This window comes from Elgaria multicarinata, chromosome 10, assembly GCF_023053635.1.
Source record: "Elgaria multicarinata webbii isolate HBS135686 ecotype San Diego chromosome 10, rElgMul1.1.pri, whole genome shotgun sequence".
In the NCBI taxonomy this organism is placed as follows: domain Eukaryota; kingdom Metazoa; phylum Chordata; class Lepidosauria; order Squamata; family Anguidae; genus Elgaria; species Elgaria multicarinata.
This window is the reverse complement of record NC_086180.1, coordinates 84,591,177-84,614,562: the sequence shown is the minus strand read 5'-3', so window position 1 is coordinate 84,614,562 and position 23,386 is coordinate 84,591,177. Positions and strand designations below refer to the sequence as shown.

At 40.9% G+C, this 23,386-nt stretch overlaps 1 protein-coding gene across 2 annotated transcripts; it reads left to right on the top strand.

Moving 5' to 3' along the window:
- Window positions 1–2,793: 2,793 nt before the first annotated feature.
- PI4K2B (phosphatidylinositol 4-kinase type 2 beta) lies at window positions 2,794–22,482 on the top strand. 2 transcript variants are annotated; one of them, XM_063135404.1, is made up of 10 exons: window positions 2,794–2,940; window positions 7,329–7,495; window positions 9,482–9,682; window positions 13,428–13,559; window positions 14,745–14,898; window positions 16,232–16,299; window positions 16,788–16,887; window positions 17,724–17,857; window positions 18,127–18,186; window positions 20,549–22,482. In XM_063135404.1, exons 2-10 carry the CDS (start codon window positions 7,361–7,363, stop codon window positions 20,720–20,722), a joined length of 1,158 nt encoding a protein of 385 aa, XP_062991474.1. In that variant the 5' UTR covers window positions 2,794–2,940; window positions 7,329–7,360; the 3' UTR covers window positions 20,723–22,482. The 2 variants fall into 2 exon arrangements, with proteins under 2 accessions (XP_062991474.1, XP_062991472.1); XM_063135402.1 differs by having other exon boundaries at window positions 2,861–2,940; window positions 7,338–7,495.
- Window positions 22,483–23,386: the final 904 nt, after the last annotated feature.

The following is a 23,386-nucleotide window of genomic DNA, read 5'->3' as shown; positions in this document are numbered from 1 at the left end:
CAGGCAGACCTTTGGATAGAAAGTGATAAGCTGCATATTGCTTTAAGGCAAAAGCAAGTACTTTGAATTGTGTTCAGAAACAGACAGGAAGCCAGTGGAGTTTTTAAACTAGTGACTAAAGCTGGTGTTATATACCAAAATGTTTCACATTTGAAAATCTGTTTATATAAGGGGGCATTTAATATTTTTAAAGCTATATTTTAAATTTTAGAAATTATTTTTAAAAATCTATAACATTTATAAACTGGATGTGCTACTTGTGGTCATTCTTTTCATTTTTGGAGAACCAGTGATGCGTTCCAGCAAACTGCTTCTGGTGCTGCATCGTGAACCAATTAATTTGTTTTATAATAGCATTTAGCCAGAGAGTTTGCGGCCTGGAGCCTATTACACTAGAAAGCACCTGTTTTTGTATGTAGATGGTCAGGTTCAATCCCTGGTATCTTGAGCAAAACATATGATGTAGCAGAAGATATGTAAGAGCTCTGACTGAGACTGTGGGGAGCTGTTACTTCCAGTAGCAGAGGCCCTAAGCCTATATATACCAGTTGCTGGGGAACATGGGTGGGAGGGTGCTGCTGCCCTTATGTCCTGCTTGTGGGGTCCTGGTCAATACCTGGTTGGCCACTGTGTGAACAGAATGCTGGACTAGATGGATCCTTGGTCTGATCCAGCATGGCTCCACTTGTGTTCTTATGCTTCCAGCCCAGGAGGCAATACTGGATTAGTGAATAAGTGGACCAACAGCCTGACTCTTTATAAGGAGCTTCTGATGTTCCTCTGAAAGAGAAGAAAAGCATTTGACAAGTTTACAAAGCAGGAATGCCTTATCACAAATCATTGGGCATGTCTACACCAGCCCTATATCCTGGGATCGTTCCTGTGCATCCAAATGCTACACAGGGGATCCCGGGAACAGGCAGGGAGGATCCTTCCGTTTCCCTGGAATAATCCTTAGGTGCAGAAAGGGCCATTATCTCCAAAAAGAAATCTTCCTGCTATTCAGCTATGAGAAAACTCTGGCCCTTTCTACACCTAAGGATTATCCCAGGAAAATGGAGGGATTGTCCCTGCCTGGTCCTGGGATCACCTGTGTGTCATTTGCATGCACAAGCATGATGGGGTGGGGGGAGGCAGGTGTAGAAACGGCCTAGGCTGCCATGGTGATACAATTTCAAAACACCAAAGGTAGCCATGGTGGCCCATGAGGAGGGGGGGGAACTACCGTTGGGATACCTTTATTACTATGATTATATACCTGTAAAATGTTTTTGTCCCAGTAGGATTTATACTCAGGGCCAGTGCTACCATAGAGGCCATTCAGGCGGCTGCCTAGAGCGCCAAGCTAAGAGCGGCGCTGGGTGTAGCACAGCACTCACGTGCATTGGCTGTGAGCCGGCCCGAGGATTCAGCTGGGCCTGGGCGGGCGAGATGGCGCCCCACGCTGGGGTGGGGCAGCTCCACGCTCGGACTTCCAGAACGCGCCCGGAAGAGAGAGAGAGAATGTATGGGTGAATGGGGCGCATGGGGTCTTTGAGTGAATGCATGTGTTCATGCGCGTGTTTGTTTGGAGTGAGTGATGCTGAGTGTGTGTGTGTATGTGCGTGTGTGAGTTGGGGGGGGATGATTTGGAGGTCATATTCCTACTAAATAATGCATTTTTGACCCATAGATGTTCCTTTCCAATTTGTTTGCTATAATTGGCATGACGTATTCCTTGCACTTTAAAATAAATTTAGCAGTTTCAAGTTTTGTGCTTCTTATTTTTTTCCAGGAAACATATATTCTTAAAAATTATTATATTATTATTATTTATTTATTTATATAGCACCATCAATGTACATGGTGCTGTACAGATTACACAGTAAATAGCAAGACCCTGCCGCATAGGCTTACAATCTAATAAAGTTGTAGTAAACAATAAGGAGGGAAAGAGAATGCAAACAGGCACAGGGTAGGGTAAACAGGCACAGGGTAGGGTGAAGCTAACAGTATAGAGTCAGAACAAACTCAATATTTAAAAGCTATAGGGAAAAGAAAAGTTTTTAGCTGAGTTTTAAAAGCTGTGATTGAGTTGGTAGTTCTCAAGTGTTCTGGAAGAGCGTTCCAGGCGTAAGGGGCAGCAGAAGAAAAAGGACGAAGCCGAGTAAGGGAAGTGGAGGTCCTTGGGCCGGCGAGAAGCATGGCATCAGAGTTGGTATTTTTTGTGAGTGTGAGTGTGAGTGTGTGTGTGAGTGTGAGTGTGTGTGTGTGTGTGTGTGTGTGTGAAAGTAGCTCACCTTGCCTAGGGCGCAGAATAGTCTGGGCACCGGCTCTGTTGATACTTCAGCCCCAGCTTTGTTATTGCATTCCCCGTTGTGCGGGATGAGAAAGACTCCTGAGGCGCGGGGGAGCGACAGGTGCGCCCTCAGCCACGTTAATCCAGGTAAGCGCTGTAGAGGATGCTTCTGACGGCCCCGCCCCTTTCTCCCGCGCGCACGCGCAGCATGCCATTTGCGCTTGGGGCGTCATGTCGGCCGGTGGTTGACTTTCCCCCCCTCAAGCGGGCGCTCATGGCGGGCGGCGCGAGCGTGTGAGGGGCCGCGTGCGCGCGCGCAAGGTTTGTGGCAACCCCTCCTCCCCCTCCCCCTCCCCGTGCTCCCATGGCGGGGTCTGAGCCTGGGCCCGTTCTCGGCCTCGACGAGGAGGCCGACGAAGAGCTGCTCCAGCTGGAGACGGAGCCGCCGCCCGTGGCGGTGGCTGGGAGGGCCGCGAAGGCGACTCCTGGCGGCGCCGTCAGGGTCAGTCCCGGCCGGGGCTCAGGGCCGGCAGCTGGACTGGAGTTGGACCATGACGAAGGCGAGGAGGACGACGACGACGACGACGAGGAGTCGGAGCCGCTCCTGGGCGCGGCGGCCTCGGGCTGGAGCCGCAGGAGCCGGGAGAGCCGCAGCGCCGCAGGTTAGAGTCCGCGCCGATGCCTATTTATTTATTTATTTTCTTAGAATATATACTGCTCCCCATTGAAAAATTTCGGAGCGGTGTACAAGGTAAAATGAAAATAAAAACAATAAAACAGTTCAAACAAAATTTAAAAGAAGCAAAAACAGAGATCCAAGGCTGCTTCTTGGAATAAAGATGTTTTCAGGAGGCGCCGAAAGGAGTACAAGGTTGGAGCCTGCCTGACCTCCAGAGGCAGGGAGTTCCACAGGAGGGGGGCCACCATGCTGAAGGCTCTTCTCCTGGTGGATTCCAATCGGAGGATGGATCTAGGTGGAACCACCAGGAGCAGGCCCTCGGATGACCTCAGTGAACAGGCAGGTTGGTAAGGGAGAAGGCGCTCTCTCAGGTATCCTGGTCCCAAGTTGTTTAGGGCTTTGTACACAAGTACAAGACCCTTAAACCTGGCCCAGTAGCGAATAGGCAGCCAGTGCAGTTCCCTCAGCAGAGGAGTTACATGCTGGAAAGGGGCAGCTCCAGACAACAGCCGAGCTGCAGCATTCTGCACTAGCTCCAGCTTCCGGAGCAGCTTCAAGGGCAGCCGCACACAGAGCGCGTTGCAGTAGTCCAATCTTGAGGTTACCAATGCCTGTACCACCGTGGTCAAGCTATCCCTGTCCAGGAGAGGCCGTAGTTGGCGCACCAACCGAAGATGGTAAAAGGCACTCCGAGCCGTGGTGGCTACTTGAGCCTCCAACGACAGAAGTGGGTCTAAGAGTACCCCCAAACTACGAACCTGTTCTTTCAGAGGCAGTGCAACCCCATCCAGAACAGTGAGGCAAGTTCACACCTGAGGTGACAGAGTCCCTGCAGTGGTGGAAGGCGCTGGCTGTACCACTTCAGACCGCGGGGCAGCTGGCAGCATATTCCAGGGCTCCTCCCCCCTGTGCACGAATCCCTCCCTTTGGGTGAAAAACTGTTTTATTTATTTATTACATTTTTATACCGCCCAATAGCCAAAGCTCTCTGGGCGGTTCACAAAAATTAAAACCATAATAAAACAACTAATAGGTTAAAAACACCAATACAAAACTACCCGTATCTCTTCGATTGTAAGACGCCATCGATTGTAAGACACACACTAATTTCAGTACCGCCAACAGAAAAAAAAGCATTGATTCTAAGAAATAATAATCGCACCCGTGATTCTAAGACGCACCCCGTTTTTAGAGATGTTTATATGGGGAAAAAAGTGCGTCTTAGAATTGAAGAAATATAGTACTACAGGTTAAAAACACAAATAAAAAACTTCTATGGTAGGGAGAGGACTGGCCCTGCTTTTCGTCCCTGGTGCTTTAGGTTTCTCCTTAGAGGGATTCCCCCCCCCCTTCAATCCACGAACATGACCTACTTGCCCCCCCTCACACACCTGCAGTCTGAAACAGTACAGCCCTCTCTACCGTCCAAGGATCCCACTGTCGGCCTACTGGACAGGACTTTATCGGCTTGAGCTTATAGCTCAGGAAAAACTTCTGACTGTTAGAGCAGTACAACAATGGAATCAGTTACCTAGGGAGGTTGTGGGCTCTCCCACACTAGAGGCCTTCAAGAGGCAGCTGGACAACCATCTGTCAGGGATGCTTTAGGGTGGATTCCTGCATTGAGCAGGGGGTTGGACTCGATGGCCTTGTAGGCCCCTTCCAACTCTGCTATTCTATGATTCTATGTGTAAATAAGCAAAACTAAAGCTCATTCCTTCCCATGTCCATATCAGATTGTAGCTTTGTTTCTTGTCTTTTTGCATGAAAATTAATACATATGTTTTGCGTTTCCCCCAAATGTATTGATTCGATTGTGCAGTTTTGAAATGTATGTACTTTTCTCCCATTGAGTAAAGATTCCAAAAGCACACATTTTTTCATATGCTTTTTGTTTTGTTTTGAATGTGCTTTCCCCCTATGAATTTCATCACAAACTCTGAAATGTATGGACTTCAGCTTCAGATTGTCTTCTGTGTTTGGTTTCAGGAGATGAGACCTGGGTACATTCTGGTAAAAAATGAACTAAAATGAATTTCTAATACATCCTTAAATATAGCAACTAATTGGAAAATAACGGTTTGATGCTATCTGGAGTCCTATCCTGTTTATAGGACACTTAAGCCTATCTGCTGCATTTGTAAAACTGCCTGTGTGAGGAGACCAGGGCACACAGCTTCTCTATCGGGTTCTCCTGAGCAAGAGGATGCTCTTAACTTTTTTAAAAAGAAATGTATACATTAAATGTGTCTTGCCACACACACTCTTCCAAAGAGCTCAGAGAAACATAATGGGTGGGGTACCCTATTTAATTCTACCACCTCATAATAATTTGTGGATTTATTTACTTATTTATTTATTTATTTTTACACCTCTTCTCAGTCCCTCTCACCCACCCAAAGGCTCCTGGAGTAGCTTGCAATATTTATTTATTTATTTATTTATTTATTACATTTTTATACCGCCCAATAGCCTCTCTGGGCGGTTCACAAAAATTAAAACCATAATAAAACAACCAACAGGTTAAAAACACAAATACAAAATACAGTATAAAAAACACAACCAGGATAAAACCACGCCGCAAAATTGATATAAGATTAAAATACAAAGTTAGAACGGTCAAATATAAGTTAAAATTAAGTGTTAAAATGCTGAGAGAATAAAAAGGTCTTCAGCTGGCGACGAAAAGAGTACAGTGTAGGGGCCAGGCGGTAAAATAAAATCAGTAAAATAATCCTTATTATGGCATATCTGAGTGCTCCAAGTGATTAATTCACATGGGGTTCCTAGCACTACCAGTTAGAAGGCATTGTGTAGCTATTCTGTTTTTTTCTCCCTTAATGGATTTTCTGTGGTAAGAGGAAAGATGGAAGAAGCAGTAGGAAAACAGTGGGGCACTACACGTTGAAGATGACATTGTCTGGATTCAGTTAAAATGAAGTGATTGCGCAATAGAACCCTTATCTGGAATTATTCATCATGTCAAGCTTGATATTCCCATGCAGTAGGATGTAGTGGTGGAGTTGCTGCTGACTAAAAGTAGAATTGTAGGTTGGATTGCTCTTCTATGTGAAAACTCGCTGCAAGTAGAAAACTCGGAGAGTGGGCTGGGCTGGGCCCTTTTTCTCGGTTGTATGTCTATTTAGAGAACCTTTTACGTGGGACATCTTTTTAGTGTTATGATTGGAGTGCCACTGGGGAGGCTCAGCTTAAAACCCACACTTAGCCAGAAACTCCACTGAATGATCTTGGGCCAGTCACTCAGTCTAACCCACTTCACAGGGTTGTTTTGAGGATAGGTTGGAGGTGGCGGGTGAAACTGTGTACACTCCTTGGAGGAGAGCTGGGAAACAAATCTCATAGGTAAGTGAATTAGAAGTGCAGTGCTCCATCTGAATCCTAAATTTGCACAGTCCATTCTACCATATTATTATTCTGCACGTGTACATCAAGCCTCAGTAATTCTTTGAACAGCTCTGTGAAGTAGGTCAGTGTTGTTGTCTGTATCTATATCTTACAGATGAAAGGGAGGGCTGAGGCTGAGAGAATTAGTAGCTTGACTGTGGTCACTATGGGCAGATTCTTACTACTACACTACAGTACAACTTCCTTGCTGGTTGAAAAGCCCCATCCTGCATGGCCAATGGTCAAGGTTTGTGGGAGTTGTAGTTTTGAATAAGGTTGCCTACCCCCTAATCAGTGGCCAGCCAGATGCCTCTGCCCACTCACAAGCAGCCATCAGCCACCTCCTCCTTTATCCACAGCCATAGCAACCTTGGTAGATCCTCTTCAACTCCAATTAGCCAAGTCTGACTGAGGCCTTGAGCTTCTGGCAGTGCAGGAGCCATTTGAGATCACACATTCCCAGGTGTTAAATCATACACTGGGCCTGGGCTGATGACAGGGCTTTTAAAGGAGACACAATCTGACTGGTCCAAGTTCTTCACAGGAGGGACCTTAGTAATTACAGGGCAATTGTAACAGGCATAGGGGAAATGTTGATCAGTAGGACATTAGGGACACACATGTTCATATATTTAGGCTATTTTGGTTCTGTTGCGTTACCATAATAGGGAATGAAAAATAAAATATTAAAGGTAATCATTCCTTCTCGCAGTTAGTGCCAGTTATAAATTCTAAACTATCTCAAACTTTAATACCTAAAAAAGTGCAGCTATGTTAAACATTTAGTATTTTTCTTTCTTTCAGAATTGGTGCCTAAATTTGCTTGCTGTTCCTTCCCATGTTCTGATTTCCTTTATATAAGTGATAAATAATAGTTTAAGTGCTTGAAATAATTTTAAAGCTTTTAAGTGATTAATTAGCAAAAATTCTTCAGTTTGCAGTCCTAATTTAAAGTGCCTTATCTAGCACATACAGGAAATGTTGGAAGTACTGCAGAGATGAATTTCTTTTTGGATGATCCTGAATTTGCTGAAATCATGCAGCGAGTAGAACAAGCCATAGAATGTGGAGTCTTTCCCGAAAGAATTTCCCAGGGATCCAGTGGGAGCTACTTTGTCAAAGATTCAAAGAGAGTGAGTGCATTGTTGCCCCAAAATATATATAGATACATATTTAATTGTTAAAAATAGTGTAATAGCTTCGATAAAGGTTTGCCATGGTCAAACTTAAGTACACATTGTCGTGTTGAGGCTGGTTGAATTAATTTCACATTGCAGTTTCTGCAGTGTTAATGAACTGCCTTGAGAAAAATAACAGTTTTTTTCTTCCTTACAATGGTAAGGAACCAAAAAGCTTTTGGCAGACTGTAGAGCTGACTTCTATAACATAGTAAAGCACTGATTTGTGTAATTAGAATTGAGTATTTCAAGAGTCTGTGTTCGTAATGTATAAAATATGTAGGTTAGTTTCCATTTGGTCTCAAGCTCAAACCTTCTGTTCATTTACTTTGAAATGCTGCTAAAAAACTACTTTATTTGGTATTTACCTCTTAAGTCTTCCTAGTAAAATAATTTCTAACAAATAAGTATACATTATTTGTATAAGAGAAGTATATCCCTACTTTTGGTCCCTCATTATAGAACTTAATCTTACTAAGATTAAATTGATATAACCTTTCATTACTTTTAATTGCTCAACATTGGCTATGTATTGTATGAAATTACACCGTGTTCTGCATATAAAGGGATGATTAATAACTTGTTCTCAGGACATTTTGAAAGGACATTACATAAAGAGTCAGCAATATGAAAATACATCGATGAAGGTTAAGTTTCAGGATTTATGTTGTATCAAAGCAGTTTAAATCCAGGATTTCCAGTTGAACTGGTTTATGTGATGCAGCATAACAGCCTGAAGTTAATTGCTGATGCTCTTACAAATACATGCTTAGGTTGAATAGCATTGCAAACTTGGAGATGTTGTACCGGCTTTATGGAGGCCAAAGTTGGGAATGGGCACCACTGTCAGATCTGGCATGGTTTCTGTGCCACCGTAAAGCTGGATAGGCTAAATCATTGTTCTGCCAGCAGGGTTTAGTTGAATGACCTGCTGCGCATGTAATGAGAAGCCACAGTGGGTAAATTTCCCTGTGGGGTTTCTCGTGGTGGTAGTGGTCACCATTTTGAATATTTGAGCTGTGGCAGGGGTGCACTGTAGCTTGTCGTTATGTGTGAACCCCATGAGGGTGGGTTGTTGGGATAGTTGACAAGCCACCCAGAACCCATTGACTGTTTTAGGGTTGCGGCTGGCTTCTTAACCACCTCAGCAAGCTACTCTTTCTGGGTTTGCATGTAACAACAATCTAAAGCATGCTGCCACTCCGGCTCAAGTATTCAAAATGGTAGCCGCCATCACAAGTAGAAGCCCTGCAAGGAAATTTATCCATGGTGGCTTATCGTTACATGCAAACTGGGCCAATGAAGATCTCTCTATTCTAACAGAACAGTGGAGGTCCCAAATAGAACAGGAAGCCAAGTTATATGTGTTAACTTAAGCTTTCTGTTTATTTTATTGTATTTCTCTGGATAACAAGGTTATATTTCTGTTGCACTGGGTTTTATAAGCCATTTTCTTAAGTCAGATACTTGAGACTAGTTTTGGTGAAAGTATTTATTTTTACAACTCCAGAGTCACAGACCCTATTTTTCTTTTAAGTGTTGCCTATTTGAAATATGTTCTACTGTGCTCAGTCTTTTGAGGACGTGTTTTAAAATGTGTGTACCTGTTTGTAGAGGTTAACTTATAAATTTATGAACCACCTTTGTGTTGATGTATCAGCTGTCATGAATTTTGAATTTGCATACTTTACTTACACAGTACCAAAGGAAAATATTGATGCTGTTTCCTACCTTGCTGCCTATATATTAAAAGTATCGTATTCCTCTTCCGTACTTGATGAGCCACAAAGGGAGTAAGGGAAGTGGTTGCAAGGTAGCTTTTGTGGGAACTGCTAGGAAACATGAAATGGACAGATGCTTTTCTGACTGCTTCTATAAAGAGGATATTTTAATAAATGAATATTAACGACTTGCTCATTCTTTTGTTTTTTCCCCCTGTAGAAAACTATTGGAGTGTTTAAACCAAAATCTGAAGAGCCTTATGGTCACCTAAACCCAAAATGGACCAAATATTTTCACAAAATCTGTTGCCCCTGCTGTTTTGGTAGAGGCTGTCTTGTTCCGAATCAGGGATACCTTTCTGAAAGTGGTGCCTATCTTGTAGACAGTAAACTGGGATTAGGAGTAGTACCTAAAACAAAGGTAAGAGTGTTTTGCAGCAGGGGTTAGCCCTGCAAAAAATTATGTTTTACAGCCTTTGTTAAGCTCTCATTATATGACGTCACAAAAATAAGATACAAACCACAGCCTCTGATTTCTAGTATATTGGGTTTATTGCGCTTCATAACACTTCTGAGAGCTTTCATTTTTTTAGTTCAATCTTTTTGCCACTGCTGCCCAGGTGACTTGCACTTTTTTCACAGATTAGGCTGGGGTAAATATCTCAACCACCTGTATTCGTACACTTTATTATTGTTGTATCCTGTCATGCAACGTAGTGTGTTCTCAGGGTGGCAAAATTGCAATAGTAACAAAACAATTACATATTCATAAACATTAGTAAAAGATCTACACAATTAAATCAGTGATCCACTTAAACTAGTAATTGTGATCCACTTAAACTATAGCAGAAAAATAAGTCTTCTGAATGAATGATGAAATAAAACGCTTTAACTGGTTTTCAGAATGTGAAGACAGAACTGTCTTGCTGAGCTTCCATAGGGAGGGAATTTCAAAAAGAGGATGCTACTATTGAGAGATCCTTGTACCCGCTGACCTTTGTCAAAATAGGCATTTGGTGTAGGGTTTCTTCTGGAGATGTCACTTGAGCTACGAGTGTCCACCCTCCAAGGAATAAGAGAAGACGAAGAGTTCTTAGACAGAATGGTGGAACTTCAACAGCAGAGAGAAACACAAGAGGTGGAAGAGCAACAGCAAGTGGAAGCAGAAGTGGGGAATGCTGAGGTGAGGAAAGCCAATGAAGAGGGAACTCCCTGGAAAAGGGTGACAGGAGCAGAAGAACTAGAAGACACTCTGCACCAGTGGAACCACTAGAGCTATGTAACTGCTTTCATCTACTAAAAGATGAGACTGGAGGACAGTCTGCAGAGGAAGAATTACAGAGGACCCTGTACAGCAGTGAGCAAGAGTCAGAAGGTCAGTCAAGCAGACGCAACAATACCAAGGCCTACAAGAAGAAGAGCAGAGTAGTCATTGTGGAAGACTCCCTGCTGCTTGGGATTGAAACTCAAGTATGTCACGAAGACCAATGGACTTGCTGGGTATACCGTCTCCCTGGAGGACAGATTCTAGATGTGACTGAAGGGTTGCCAGAGCTCTTAAAGCCCACTGACACATATCCTTTTCTTCTCATCCATGTGGAAACAAAAGATACTGCCAAGCAGAGCTACAAAGAAATCATGTCAGACTTTGAAGCTTTGGGAAGGAAACTCAAGAACTTTGGGGCCCAGATAGTTTTCTCATCCATCCTCCCAATTCTTGGAAGAGGACTACAAAGGGAATGGTAAATACTCTGGGTGAACGACTGGCTACGAAGGTGGTGCCGACGTGAGAGATTTGGATTCTGGGACCATGGGCTACGCTACTTGGAAGATGGACTGCTGGCAAGGGACGGGTTGCACCTCACAAGGGCTGGGAAGAATGTATTTGGCTACAGCATGAAGAGCTTTAAACTGAATCCTATGGAGGAGGGAGACGTAAACTTGGAGGCAACAAAGGGTGAAGGCTTATGCACCGTAACAGACAGAATAGCTCTAACAGCACCCCAAAATAGTCTTCACAATAGTTTAGGAAGGAAGCCAAATTATAAAGCACACGGTCTTCGATGTCTATATACTAATGCCCAGAGTATGGGAAACAAACAGAACAAACTTGAACTCTTAATACATGAAGGCAAATACGACTTGATAGGTATAACTGAAACTTGGTGGGATGACTCCCATGAGTGGAATACAGCAATTAAAGGGTATAATTTGTTCAAAAAGAACAGAAGAAATAGAAAGGGAGGCAGAGTTGCACTATACGTTAAAAATACTTATTCCTGCACACAAATACAGGAGGATGGGCCTGGTAGCCCCATCAAGAGCATCTGGATTAAAATAAATGGGTCAAGGAATAAAAGGAGCATGATAGTCGGAGTCTACTACCGACCACCCAATCAAGGAGAAGATGAGGATGAAACTTTTGAAAAGCAACCTGTCAAAAGTGGCCCTTCTAAGCAATTCCTCATATGTATGGCTGATAACTTTCTTCTACAGAAAGTGGAGGAAGCAACTAGAGGATTGGCTATCCTTGACTTGATACTGACCAATAGGGATGACTTAGTGGATAAAATGCCAGTTACAGGAACTCTGGGGGAAAGTGACCACATCATACTTGGATAATTGTTTTTAAAGGAAGCAAAAGCTGAGTGTAGCCATACATGTACTCTGGATTTTAGGAAAGCTTGATTTTAATAAACTCAGAACTATGATAAGTAAGGTCCCATGGCAAGTGACCCTAATGAGAAAAGGAGTCCAAAGTGGGAGTTTTTATAAAAGGAAATTTTAAAGGCACAATTACAAACAATTCCAACAAGGAGAAAAGATAGAAGACAACTGAGGAAACCAATGTGGCTCCACAAAAAACTTAGAGATAACCTGAAAACAAAGGACACATATAGGAAGTGGAAGGGAGGCCAGGCTAGAAAAGAAGAGTACAGACAAGTAGCACAGAAGTGCAGGAATGGCATCAGGAAGGCTGAAGCTGAGAATGAGCTGAGGCTAGCGAGGAATGCTAAAAGCAACAAAAAAAGCTTTCTTCGGGTATGTGCATAGTAAAAGACAGAGGAAAGAAATGGTGGTTCAACTGCTTAATGAGGATGGCAAATTGATAACAGATGATAAAGAAAAGGCTGAAGTGCTCTATTCCCACTTTGGCTCAGTCTTCTCCCAAAAGCGGGTCTACGACCCACCCACCCCCGGCAAAAGTGAAGTACAAGCTGAAGGGCTAGGATTGCAGTTTGAGATTGATAAACAAATGGTCAGGGAACACCTAAGTTCTTTGAGAAGAGAAGGCTGAGGGGAGAGTTGATTGCACTCTTCAAATACTTGAAAGGTTGTCACAGAGAGGAGGGCCAGGACTAATCGGCTCAAGTTACAGGAAGCCAGATTCTGGCTGGACATCAGGAAAAACTTGCTGACTATAAGAGCAGTGCGACAATGGAACCAATTACCTAGGGAGGTTGTGAGCTCTCCCACACCAGAGGCTTTCAAGATGCAGCTGGACAGCCATTTGTCAGGAATGCTTTAAGGCGGAATACTGCATTGAGCAGGGGGTTGGACTCAATGGCCTTATAGGCCCCTACTCTACTATTCGATGATTCTATGCTTCCTTCCAGTCAATCTTTAAATGTGCAGTCCCAATTTGAAGCAATTGAAATATCTGGACATTCTTCAAAAGCAACCCCACTTAAAGCAGTAGTCCAGCCTGGACATTACTATAAGAACATATATCACAATAGCCAGGTCATCACTTTTTTGCAATGGCTTAAGATGGTGAAAAGCTCTGTTGGCCACAGTTGCTATGTGAGGTTTGAGGAGTGATGCCAGGTCCAATAGTAACTCCAGGCTACACATCTCATTCTTCAAGAGAAGTGTAGCTCACTTAGTACAAGAAAATCACTAACTCCCAAATCAGACAGGGCCTTTTGCATTGGCATGTAAACCTAGGCCCACTTAGCTTTAAGTGGCAAGAGCTGTTTTGTTTAGCCTCAGTAGCCTGTGCCAAAGACCATTTATGAATGCTGCAGGAAACAGTCTATCCCTGAGTTGTGACTTCATGTTCTATCACTGTTAAGGGATAAGACAACCTTTGAATAAAGATGTAGCTATAATAAGTACAATCCCCAAGTTCAATTCAAACCCTATTTTACCTTGTGTGTTTTAAGATTGTCTGGATTGTTAGTGAGACCTTCAACTACACTGCAATAGATCGTGCAAAATCAAGAGGGAAAAAATATGCTTTAGAAAAAGTGCCTAAAGTTGGCAAAAAATTTCATCGAATAGGACTACCTCCTAAGGTAAGCCCTTTGAAAATATTTCAAAATTTTTATTCTGATAGTATCTCTGGGAATCATTTTGTTTTGGGGCCCTGGTGATAGAACAGTTTGTCTACTTCAATTCAAAACAAAATTGGACAGAATAGTAATCCATTCAATTCCTGCTGGCCAGGATCCAAAAACACACACACACACACCATTGCCAAGAGAATATTGAGCTTTCGTTTCTTGAACAGTAGTACAACACGCTACATCCCTTTTGAAACTGAGGAGACTCTCAAAAAGTGAAATATGATACTGGAGTGGCTTTTCAAAGAAATGTTTTTTAAAAATCTCTTTAGTTATGTCCAACCTTATGGCTGCACTTTTGTGCAGAAAAAAACCCTCCTTTGTTTGTTCATCTTTACTTTTTCGATATATCACTCTCCTTATTGTTGTCCTTTAATTCCAATTGACTTTTATTATCTTCAGATTTTTAATAAATTCCAAAAAAAAAAGTCCTCAAATGATATTGGAAGGATTCCCAGACTGTAGGAAAATATAGGCAGGGCTGTCTGCCACAATTCAGAAGAAGTACAGAAACATAAATATGGTATTGGGCATAAAATTAAGTTTCTTGAAAATCTTAGTTTTAATTAAACAAATATAAGCATATTTCTAGCCCTTGTGGCTGGGAAGGTATGCTAAAAGTGTGTGTACATTGCTTGTTGAAATTTTAGAGAGCAACAAAGCTGCTTAATAAGATTTTCAGTGGTTGGGGCTCTGTGAAGCTCATCTCACCCCCCCCCCCCTTCCACCCAGGATTAGCAAAATCAGAATAAACAGAAGTTAAGAGAAATTGGCTTGCAGGTCTTGGCATCCAGGCAATCCAATTCAAAGTTCTAATGTCTTTAAAGTGGAGTTCAAGCAACTGTGAATAAAGTTTCTTCTCATCCACTGTAAGAAATACAGTAACTTCTGTGGTTTCACAACTGCTTCGATTTCCCATGAAAGATTCTAATTTTCTCTTCCCTGGCTTATGTTAGCATATTTAAGCTGTATAACTTCAGTTTAATTGTTCTCACACTTCAACCTGAATCCATTTCATGGAGTCAGATCTGTTTCAAGTCTCAGTGTTTGCTACATTTCTTTTTAAAACAGTTGACATATTAGGTGGTTTTAAAGTCAATTCTATTCCTTAAATGCAGGATTTATTTTAAATTGCAGGTTGGCTCCTTTCAGCTGTTTGTTGAAGGCTACAAAGAAGCTGACTATTGGCTCAGGAAATTTGAAACGGACCCTTTGCCTGAGAATACAAGGAAACAATTTCAGTCTCAGTTTGAAAAATTGGTTGTGCTTGATTATGTCATCAGAAACACTGGTATTTAATAGTTTCTATTACTTGTATTAGATCATACTATGATAATATTCTTGTAAACGGAGAAATTAAAAGAATAGGTGGGCTTGAAAAATCGATTCTATATATTCTTGGAGGGCTTTGACAATGCATATCGTGCTAGAGGGGGGAAGAAGTGGTGTGAATGTCTATTCTTGGGAGTAATGAGGTAATTTGAATCAAGCAAATTTGCGTTTAGAAGGGCCCCTGCCAAATTGATATTCTTGGAAGGTTAGTGTTGGATGGTATTAGGTTAGAATGTTAATTGTATGTGTTGTGGGTCCTGAGACTACGTAAGGCAGATCCTGTGAATAAATAAGTAGAGAACATTACTATTGCATGGTTATGTTTTTTTCAAATAGGAAAAAAAATGAGAGAGTGCTGATTGATCCAAATGGAGATGGCTACATCGTTGATAATGTGGTTGTGTGGAAGTTTTCCTGATCAGGGTCCTGTTAGTGGCTCAGGTGGTGATTCCCTCAAGGTCATGAAGAGTGAAATGCCACAACTGGCTTACATAATAGAAGAACAGTGGCATTATTTGTTCTGCACTGTGTGTTGTTTATCCATGGAGTCATTAAAACTAAATAACTAGAACAACAGTATTATTTATCATATTATTCCTGTACAGAAGTTAAATCTGTGGTGTTGGCTGAAGACTGCCAACTGCCTGCCATTGCAGATAGGTCTTCTTAAGGTCCTCATTTGTTTTTGCAGCAGCTACCTTTGCCTAGTCTGAGGCAGGGAGATAGCGACTGCTGCTGGATCAAAGGAGGAAATGTTTTTTAAAAGATAGTTGTAGTTATGGGGGACAGTTATTTGGCGTGGGGTGTCAGCTTCTGTTTCTTCTTTCAGAGAGTACAGGATAAAGTCAAACTTCCAAAACTCTCATGCCCCTGCCAATCAACGTGAAAGCTAGTTGCCCTTTTCAAATTCTTAATGAGTGGAGAACTCTGAACTGTTCCTTCCCTTATGAGAAAGGAATATATGATTCAATAGATTCTTAACTATTTAGAAAAAGGAACCCAAGTATTTCTGCAGATGTCTACTTCAGGACAAAGAAGATAGGCTGGTTGTGGGGCAGACAGAAAAAAATAACCCACAGTGCAACTCAGAATATCATGGGAATGTACATGTTCTGACCAATACTGTTTGTAAAAACAAACAAACCTGGACTTGTCATTTTGATATAATTTCCATTTATTTAGCTTGTCCGCTTCTTCCATAAATATGATTTAAATCCTTCATTTAAAACATATATACATTCTAATAGATATGTGTGTGTCACTAATTGAGCTTTCTTCCAATTTCTTTGAAGACAGAGGCAATGACAATTGGTTAGTCAGATATGAAAAGCAGAATGATGAGATTGACCTTTCTGATAAGGTAAGACAAAGGTGCTTGTGTTTACATAATGTGAATGTTGCAGGATAAATTAAATGAGTTGGTTCTGTCTCATAAGGGCATGGGGGTTCCTTACTTTCTCGTCCTATTTACGTATGGAATGACATATAATTGGATAGGTATGCATTAAGAAGAACAACCAGTTTGATGTTCCCATGATGTAATAGTAAAACTATATATATGCTAACATACTTACTGGCATATTTTAATTATGCCCACTTAATATTTTTCAAGTTTTGCTTTTTGTTGCTGTACTGATGCAATGTTTCAAATGCACACATTCATATAATAAATTAGAAGATCTGCCAACTGGCTGCCATTGTGGATAGGTCTCCTTAATTGCTTTTGCAGCAGCGATGTCTGCCTAGTCTTAGGCAGAGGGACAATAACTGCTGCTGAATCAAAGGAGGAAATTGTATTCAATCCTTTTGCACCTACATTCTGACCTGTTTAAATTATTTTTCCTACAGGATATCCAGTGGCTTAATGAAAAAGAGCCTATTATTAAAATAGCAGCAATTGATAACGGTCTAGCTTTTCCTTTCAAACATCCTGATGAATGGAGGGCATGTGAGTTATTTTAAAAAAACAGTTACCACTTGAATTAATGTAACATCAGTGACTTTGCATACGTGTGAGCTGCTCTTTCGAAAGAACATTTTGTGTGATTTTACTTCATACTAATTATACGTTTTCCTCATAGATGGGACAACATGTCATATAGGTAGTGTTGTCTCTCTCATGAACTTCCCTGTGTGCTAAGATCTACTGGGAGTGCCATGCTTTTATATTGTATTTTATATTATGGTTTTATACTGTTGTTTTATACTTTGAATGGTTTTAATTTTTGTGAACCGCCCAGAGAGCTCCGGCTATTGGGCGGTATAGAAATGTAATAAATACATAAATAAATGCTGTTTCTTGTAGTGAAATTGCCAAGGGAGCAGGGAGCAGCATTTGTAGTGATTGCACCCACCAGTTTAGAAATTCCTGTGATAAACATGTCATTTTTACAAAGGTTTTTGAAGATGTGTATAGAGGGGACACTGGCAGCTGTTATTGACTAAGTGCTGGTTTTATAGAATGTATAGTACTTTATGTTTATATTTCTTTATTTTGTATGTCAGTTATAATTATTAAATAGCCAGAAGTCTGACTGATTGAAAATAAATATGAAGAATATTTCTCCCAATTACAAAATGTGCTGTTCTTTCAGCCTTTGAACTGAGATGCTGGAAAATAGCAACTACTATCTTGATTTTTTTTAACAAAAAGTAAAGTTGCATATTATCAAGTTGCATTTCCTGAAATCATTGAATTGAACAATGCATCTGAAAGTTTTAAGTTCAGTATGTTAATTTGGGAAATGTCCTCCTTCACCTCCCCTTTTTCTTCCTATTCCCCAGATCCATTTCATTGGGCTTGGCTTCCACAAGCAAAGGCTCCTTTTTCTCAAGAGACAATAGATTTGATTCTTCCGCGGATTTCTGACATGAACTTTGTACAGGACCTTTGTGAAGATCTTTATGAACTGTTTAAGGTAGCTTCAAAAATAAATTGGGCAGAGCTATTTAAAGTAGTTTCTAATATATGGCAAAATAATAATAAAATATTTACTCTTCTGAATTGGCTTTATCTATTAAAGTGAAATGTTTGCAAAATAAAAAAACAAGGCTAATTAGACCCTTTACAGCATATGATTTTAACAGTTTAATATATGTTGTATAAATTTTATACAAATGACCTTTAGATAGACCTGACTTGAATTATGAAACTTTCTGAAATCAACTTCTTTATCTTTCAATAAAGACCGACAAGGGTTTTGACAAGGCTACTTTTGAAAATCAAATGTCTGTGATGAGAGGACAGGTAAGGATGCTTTTTATCATATCAGACTTTTAAAAATATATTTCTGCATTTCATAGCTGTAGACAACCTACTATTCACTACCTTGTGAAGTCTTGGAGATTTAACTAAAAAGCTAAGGTTGTAATCCTATACAACTTTCCCTGGGAGTATAGGATTGTGCCGTAAGCTATTTTGTGCCTATTCAGAATTGATAGAAATGTAAAGTGATCAGCCAAATAACAATAACTTTACATTCCCAAATGTCCTGGAGACTTGGTTAGTTCTCTAACAACAACTCCCCATGGTCCCTGAAATAGGTTGGTGACTGCCGCTATTGGGCGGTATAAAAATGAAATAAATGAATAAATAAGGCAAACTCCATGTTAGGCATTCTAAGAAAAGGAATTGAGAATAAAACTGCCAGTGTCATACTGCCTTTATACAAATCTATGGTGTGACCTGTCACGACTACTCCCTTTGGGTCTTTTTTTAACCTTTCTGTCTATAAAAGGATTCCAACCATGGACCCTGTTGGAATATTGCTGCTCACTGGTTCTGTGTTTCACTGACTCTTCTTGGCCCCACAGCAACCAGCCCCACACTCTGTGCTCCACTATATTCACTCTTTTACTTCACTGCTACCACCATATATCCCAGTACCTTACCTCAGGTACTTTAAGAATACAGTCCGGCTTATAAAACAAAATAACTTTTATTTAACAATAAGTAAGTGCATGCAGTTCATCAATCTTGTGGTTTCATTTGTTGCAAAACATGTTTGTTACAATACAGTATCATGTACAGTATATCTGCCTACTCTACCCACCAGTCAACTCTATCTCCTCCTGTTCCCTCTTTTCCCAAAACAATAAAATGTTGATCCTACTCTGATCTAATCCCTTCAGCAGACAAACCCAGACTCTCTCACTCCCCTTCAAACACTTGAATCCAACAGTCAATCAGCATTCACTCCAACATTCCATTCACTCACTCACTCTCCCAACAGTATTAACCACTTACCATCCGAAGACCAAACAGCACTTACATCATAGATAAATAGCAATAAACAGTAAAACATTACATGACCACATTTAGAATACCGTGTGCAGTTCTGGTCACCACACCTTAAAAAAGATATAAAGCTGGGAAAAGTGCAGAAAAGGGCAACTAAAATGATTAAGGGGCTGGAGCATCTCCCCTATGAGGGAAGGTTACAACAGCTAGGATTGTTTAGCTTGGAAAAAAGGAGGCTAAGAGGAGACCTGATAGAGGTGTACAAAATTATGCAAGGCGTGGAGAATGTGGATAGGGAGACATTTTTCTCCCTCTTCTGTAATACTAGAACCTGGGGTCATCCCATGAAGATGATTGGTGGAAAATGCAGGAGAGACAAAAGACACTATTTAAATACTTGAAAGGTTGTCACACAGAGGAGGGCTGGGATCTCTTCTCGATCATCCCAGAATACAGGACACGGAATAATGGGCTCAAGTTAAAGGAAGCCAGATTCCGGTTGGACATTAGAAAAAACTTCCTGACTGTTAGAGCAGTAAGACAATGGAACCAATTACCTAGGGAGGTAGTGGGCTCTCCCACACTAGAGACATTCAAGAGGCAGTTGGACAGCCATCTGTCAGGTATGCTTTAAGGTGGATTAATGTATTAAGCACGGGGTTAGACTGGATGGCCTTATAAGACCCTTCAAGGGTGCTTTCTACACCTAAGGATTATCCCAGGCAAATGGAGGGATCGTCCCTGCCTGCTCCTGGGATCCCGTGTGTCATTTGGATGCACAAGGATGATCTCGGGACGATCTCGGGATATAGGCATGGTATAGACATGCCCCAACGCTACTGTTCTATGATTTTAAGTACTTCTACACACAGCGCATAGTTAAACTATGGAATTCACTACCACAAGATGTAGTGATGGCCAACAGTTTGGATGGCTTTAAAATGGGTTTGGATAAATTCCTGGAGGAGAAGGCTATCAATGGCTACTAGCCCTGATGGTTATGTGCTATTTCCAGTATCTGTGTGTGCCAGTTGTTGGGGAACATGGGTGGGAGGCTGCTGTTTCGCCGTATCCTGCTTTGTTGGTCCTTGGTCGACAGCTGGTTGGCCACTGTGTGAACTGAGTGCTGGACTAGATGAACCATTGGTCTGATCCAGCATGTCGCTACTATTCACTCCGCTCTAGGTGGCTGTATGCAGGGTTGCTTTGATTTCCATGTACACAAATGTTGGTTTCTCTGTGGGGTAATGTGGAAGGGGATCTGTATAGTGAAGTCTGCTCCAATATCGCCCATTCTGAATTGGAGCAAACTTAGGAGTCTTCCCTAAATGTGCTAATTTCTTAGTATTATACACTTTAATCTTTGCAGATACTTAACCTTACTCAGGCATTAAAGGATGAAAAAAGTCCTCTTCAGCTCGTCCAGATGCCCCGTGTAATTATGGAGAGAAGTCATGGTGGAAATCAAGGACGACTTGTTCACCTGAGCAATGCATTTACACAGACTTTTCATAGCCGGAAGCCTTTTTTTTCCTCCTGGTAGAGACGATTATATGTCTTCAATTTAGCAAGACTTTCCACTGTGTAAAGGGTTCAGAATAATGCAATTCTGCTGTACACAGACTGCTGGACTGCCAAAATCTCAGAACTTAAGTTTTGTATTTTGAATGTAATAAGTTTACAGTTTGTTTAAAATTGTGAAATTTTACATCAGGGAAATGAGGAGCTTGTCCTATACTGTATTTTTATAGACAGTTTAATGTTTTCTGTATTTAATATTAAAAGGGAAAAATAAAGTTTACAGATGCCAAAGACTACTTTTGATTAAATTGTACGAAGGAAGTGTTTTGTTGCATACAAATGTCAAAAATCATGTCTAATTTTGTGAGAGATTAAGCACTGCCTTTTCATTCCTCTACTGTAAGAAAGCTGCTTGAAATTCTCCCTTAATAACAATTATCAAATTGTTACATGGGTTCTTACTGATTTATGGACTCAAAATATTACAGACTTGTCTCTTGATCAAGTTACCACTGGGATCTGGGACCAATATTATTGTATCTGCTTTTAGAAAATGCAGGCATGAAAAAGGACTAAGTTAATGCCACAATGCCAGAGGAAACCCTCCTGCATCAAAAATTTTGCTTGAGGGCAGGGATGGAAGCACGTCTCAACCTATGCCTCTCACCACTACATTAGCAAAGTGAAATATATGTGTAGCTTTTATCCCTGCTGAAAAAGGGGTAGATGGAATGTTCAATTAGGTCCAATGAATATATGTGTAGGTTCTGGGTTATCCCTTGGAGGTAGATGTAAATTGAGGAAATGCTGGTGCTCCCTCCGTTATTCCTCGCCTCGCTACATTCTTTCTCTCTCCTTGATATTTAAAAACAACTTTATGGAGAAGGGAAGATGAAGGCACGTTTAATGACCTTCTGGTTATTGAGACTTAAAGTATGCCAAAGATGTGTGTTTTTGTTGTGGACCGTGTTTGGGATTAGCGTAACAATACCAAGAATTCACAAAGCTTGGCTTTTGGGGAGCTGTCTGCCAATATGGTGTATGCTTTGGCCTTGATATTTTGTGGTTCATTTGTAAGAATGATGTATGTGAAAATTAATATATTTTCTTTAAATAGATCAACAGTTTCATTAAAATAATATATTTGTTTTTTAAAAAACAAAAACCTGCCAATTAAATTTGTGAACTGACATCAAAATGGATACCTTCCATTACTGATGGTATATTTCTGCCCCCACCCCCCATATTGGTATCCTAGACACCCAAATGTGCTGTGAATTAGAAATGGATCCCTATCCATTTTATTATTATGAGACATGTCAGCAACCCTAAGCTATTTTCTTGGCTTCAAACATTAATTGCAGAGAAATCTATAGATTTCTATAAGTTGGTAATACCTGTTCTAAATTCAGTGTTACGCTTAAATGAGAGGATCTCATATACTGTCTGTAGCAAAGATTGCTGTTATGAAAGTTGTATGTTTGGTACTTCCAGAAATGCTGTGTCTTGCTGCTGAGCAATATTCCTGAAGTCCCCTTTTTTAAAAAAAGAAAAGGGGGTGGGGTGTTGGTAAAACAATGTAGCATGTTGGAACAATTCACTTGGTATACTAAAATGTATAAGCCTTAAAATACAAAACTCACTGTACTGTAGGATTAGAAGACAGTCATGTTTATGAACTTATGGTGGCTTCAGTTTTTATCAACTCCCGTAAATTTTAAAAGGATGTATAAGATGACCAGACTTTGCTGTCTAAACCCAATAAAGACATGGTCTAAATTATTTTTTTGCCATAAGTGTCTTCTTGATTGCACTTTATTTTCTTCCACAAAGTGTAGGGTGGCATGTATAGGGGTTTCCCTGTTTTATCCTCGCAACAGTCATATGAAGTAAATTGTGCTGTGAGATGAATGGCCTAAGGTTATGCAGTGAGCTTCATGGCTAAGTGGGAATCTGAACCTGGGTGTCTCTGGTCCAAAACGTAATACATTATGTATTACTCTACACTGGCTACGTTTATTGTGTAATGCATCAAAGACGAGAACCACTTGCTAGTCTTTATGGACAGCATCCAAAGGAGAGACATGCCTGATCTGCACAGAGAAATAGATATTTTCCTGAACTATTTTCATAGAAGGGGTACCAATCCAAAAAGGGTAAGAAACAATGGCATAAAGTTATATACTGTGGTCCCAATGCAGAAGTCAGCAATTTGTGGCCTACATTTCCCATCATCCCTCATCATTGGCTATGCTGACTAGGGTTGGTGGGAGTTGTAGGTCAAAACATCTGGACGGCTACACATTGCACATCCCTGTACCAATGTACTCAAGTTTTCACTATAGGTAGTGTAACTTGGAGCAGTCAGTATGTATGTATTTGAATCCTTGGGAATGGGTCAAATTAAGATCGGTCCAAATGAAATTGGCAAGTTAGGAGCTTAGAAGCCCTCTTAATTATGTGGTAGAGTTTACATGCACGCAAACAAGGACAAACTTTAATTTTATTAAGAATGTGCTAGTCACTATGATAGTAATCATCCTAATTATGTTGTATATCGTAATGAGTTGCTTGTTTCATCATTGCAAAGTTTTGTTATTCTCTAACACTATTAGAGCAATAAATATGTATTTTGTGTTATCTGGCTTGAGAGGTGCATCAGGGACCACAACCCATAAATTAATTC

What these genes read in the sequence shown, in the direction of transcription:
- PI4K2B (XM_063135404.1), top strand. Translation starts at nt 7,361, where the DNA reads ATGAATTTCTTTTTGGATGATCCTGAATTTGCTGAAATCATGCAGCGA. An exon ending in GAGTAGTACCTAAAACAAAG is followed by an intron (nt 9,683 to 13,427) that starts GTAAGAGTGTTT and finishes GTGTGTTTTAAG; the next exon opens with ATTGTCTGGATTGTTAGTGA. An exon ending in ATCTTTATGAACTGTTTAAG is followed by an intron (nt 17,858 to 18,126) that starts GTAGCTTCAAAA and finishes CTTTCAATAAAG; the next exon opens with ACCGACAAGGGTTTTGACAA.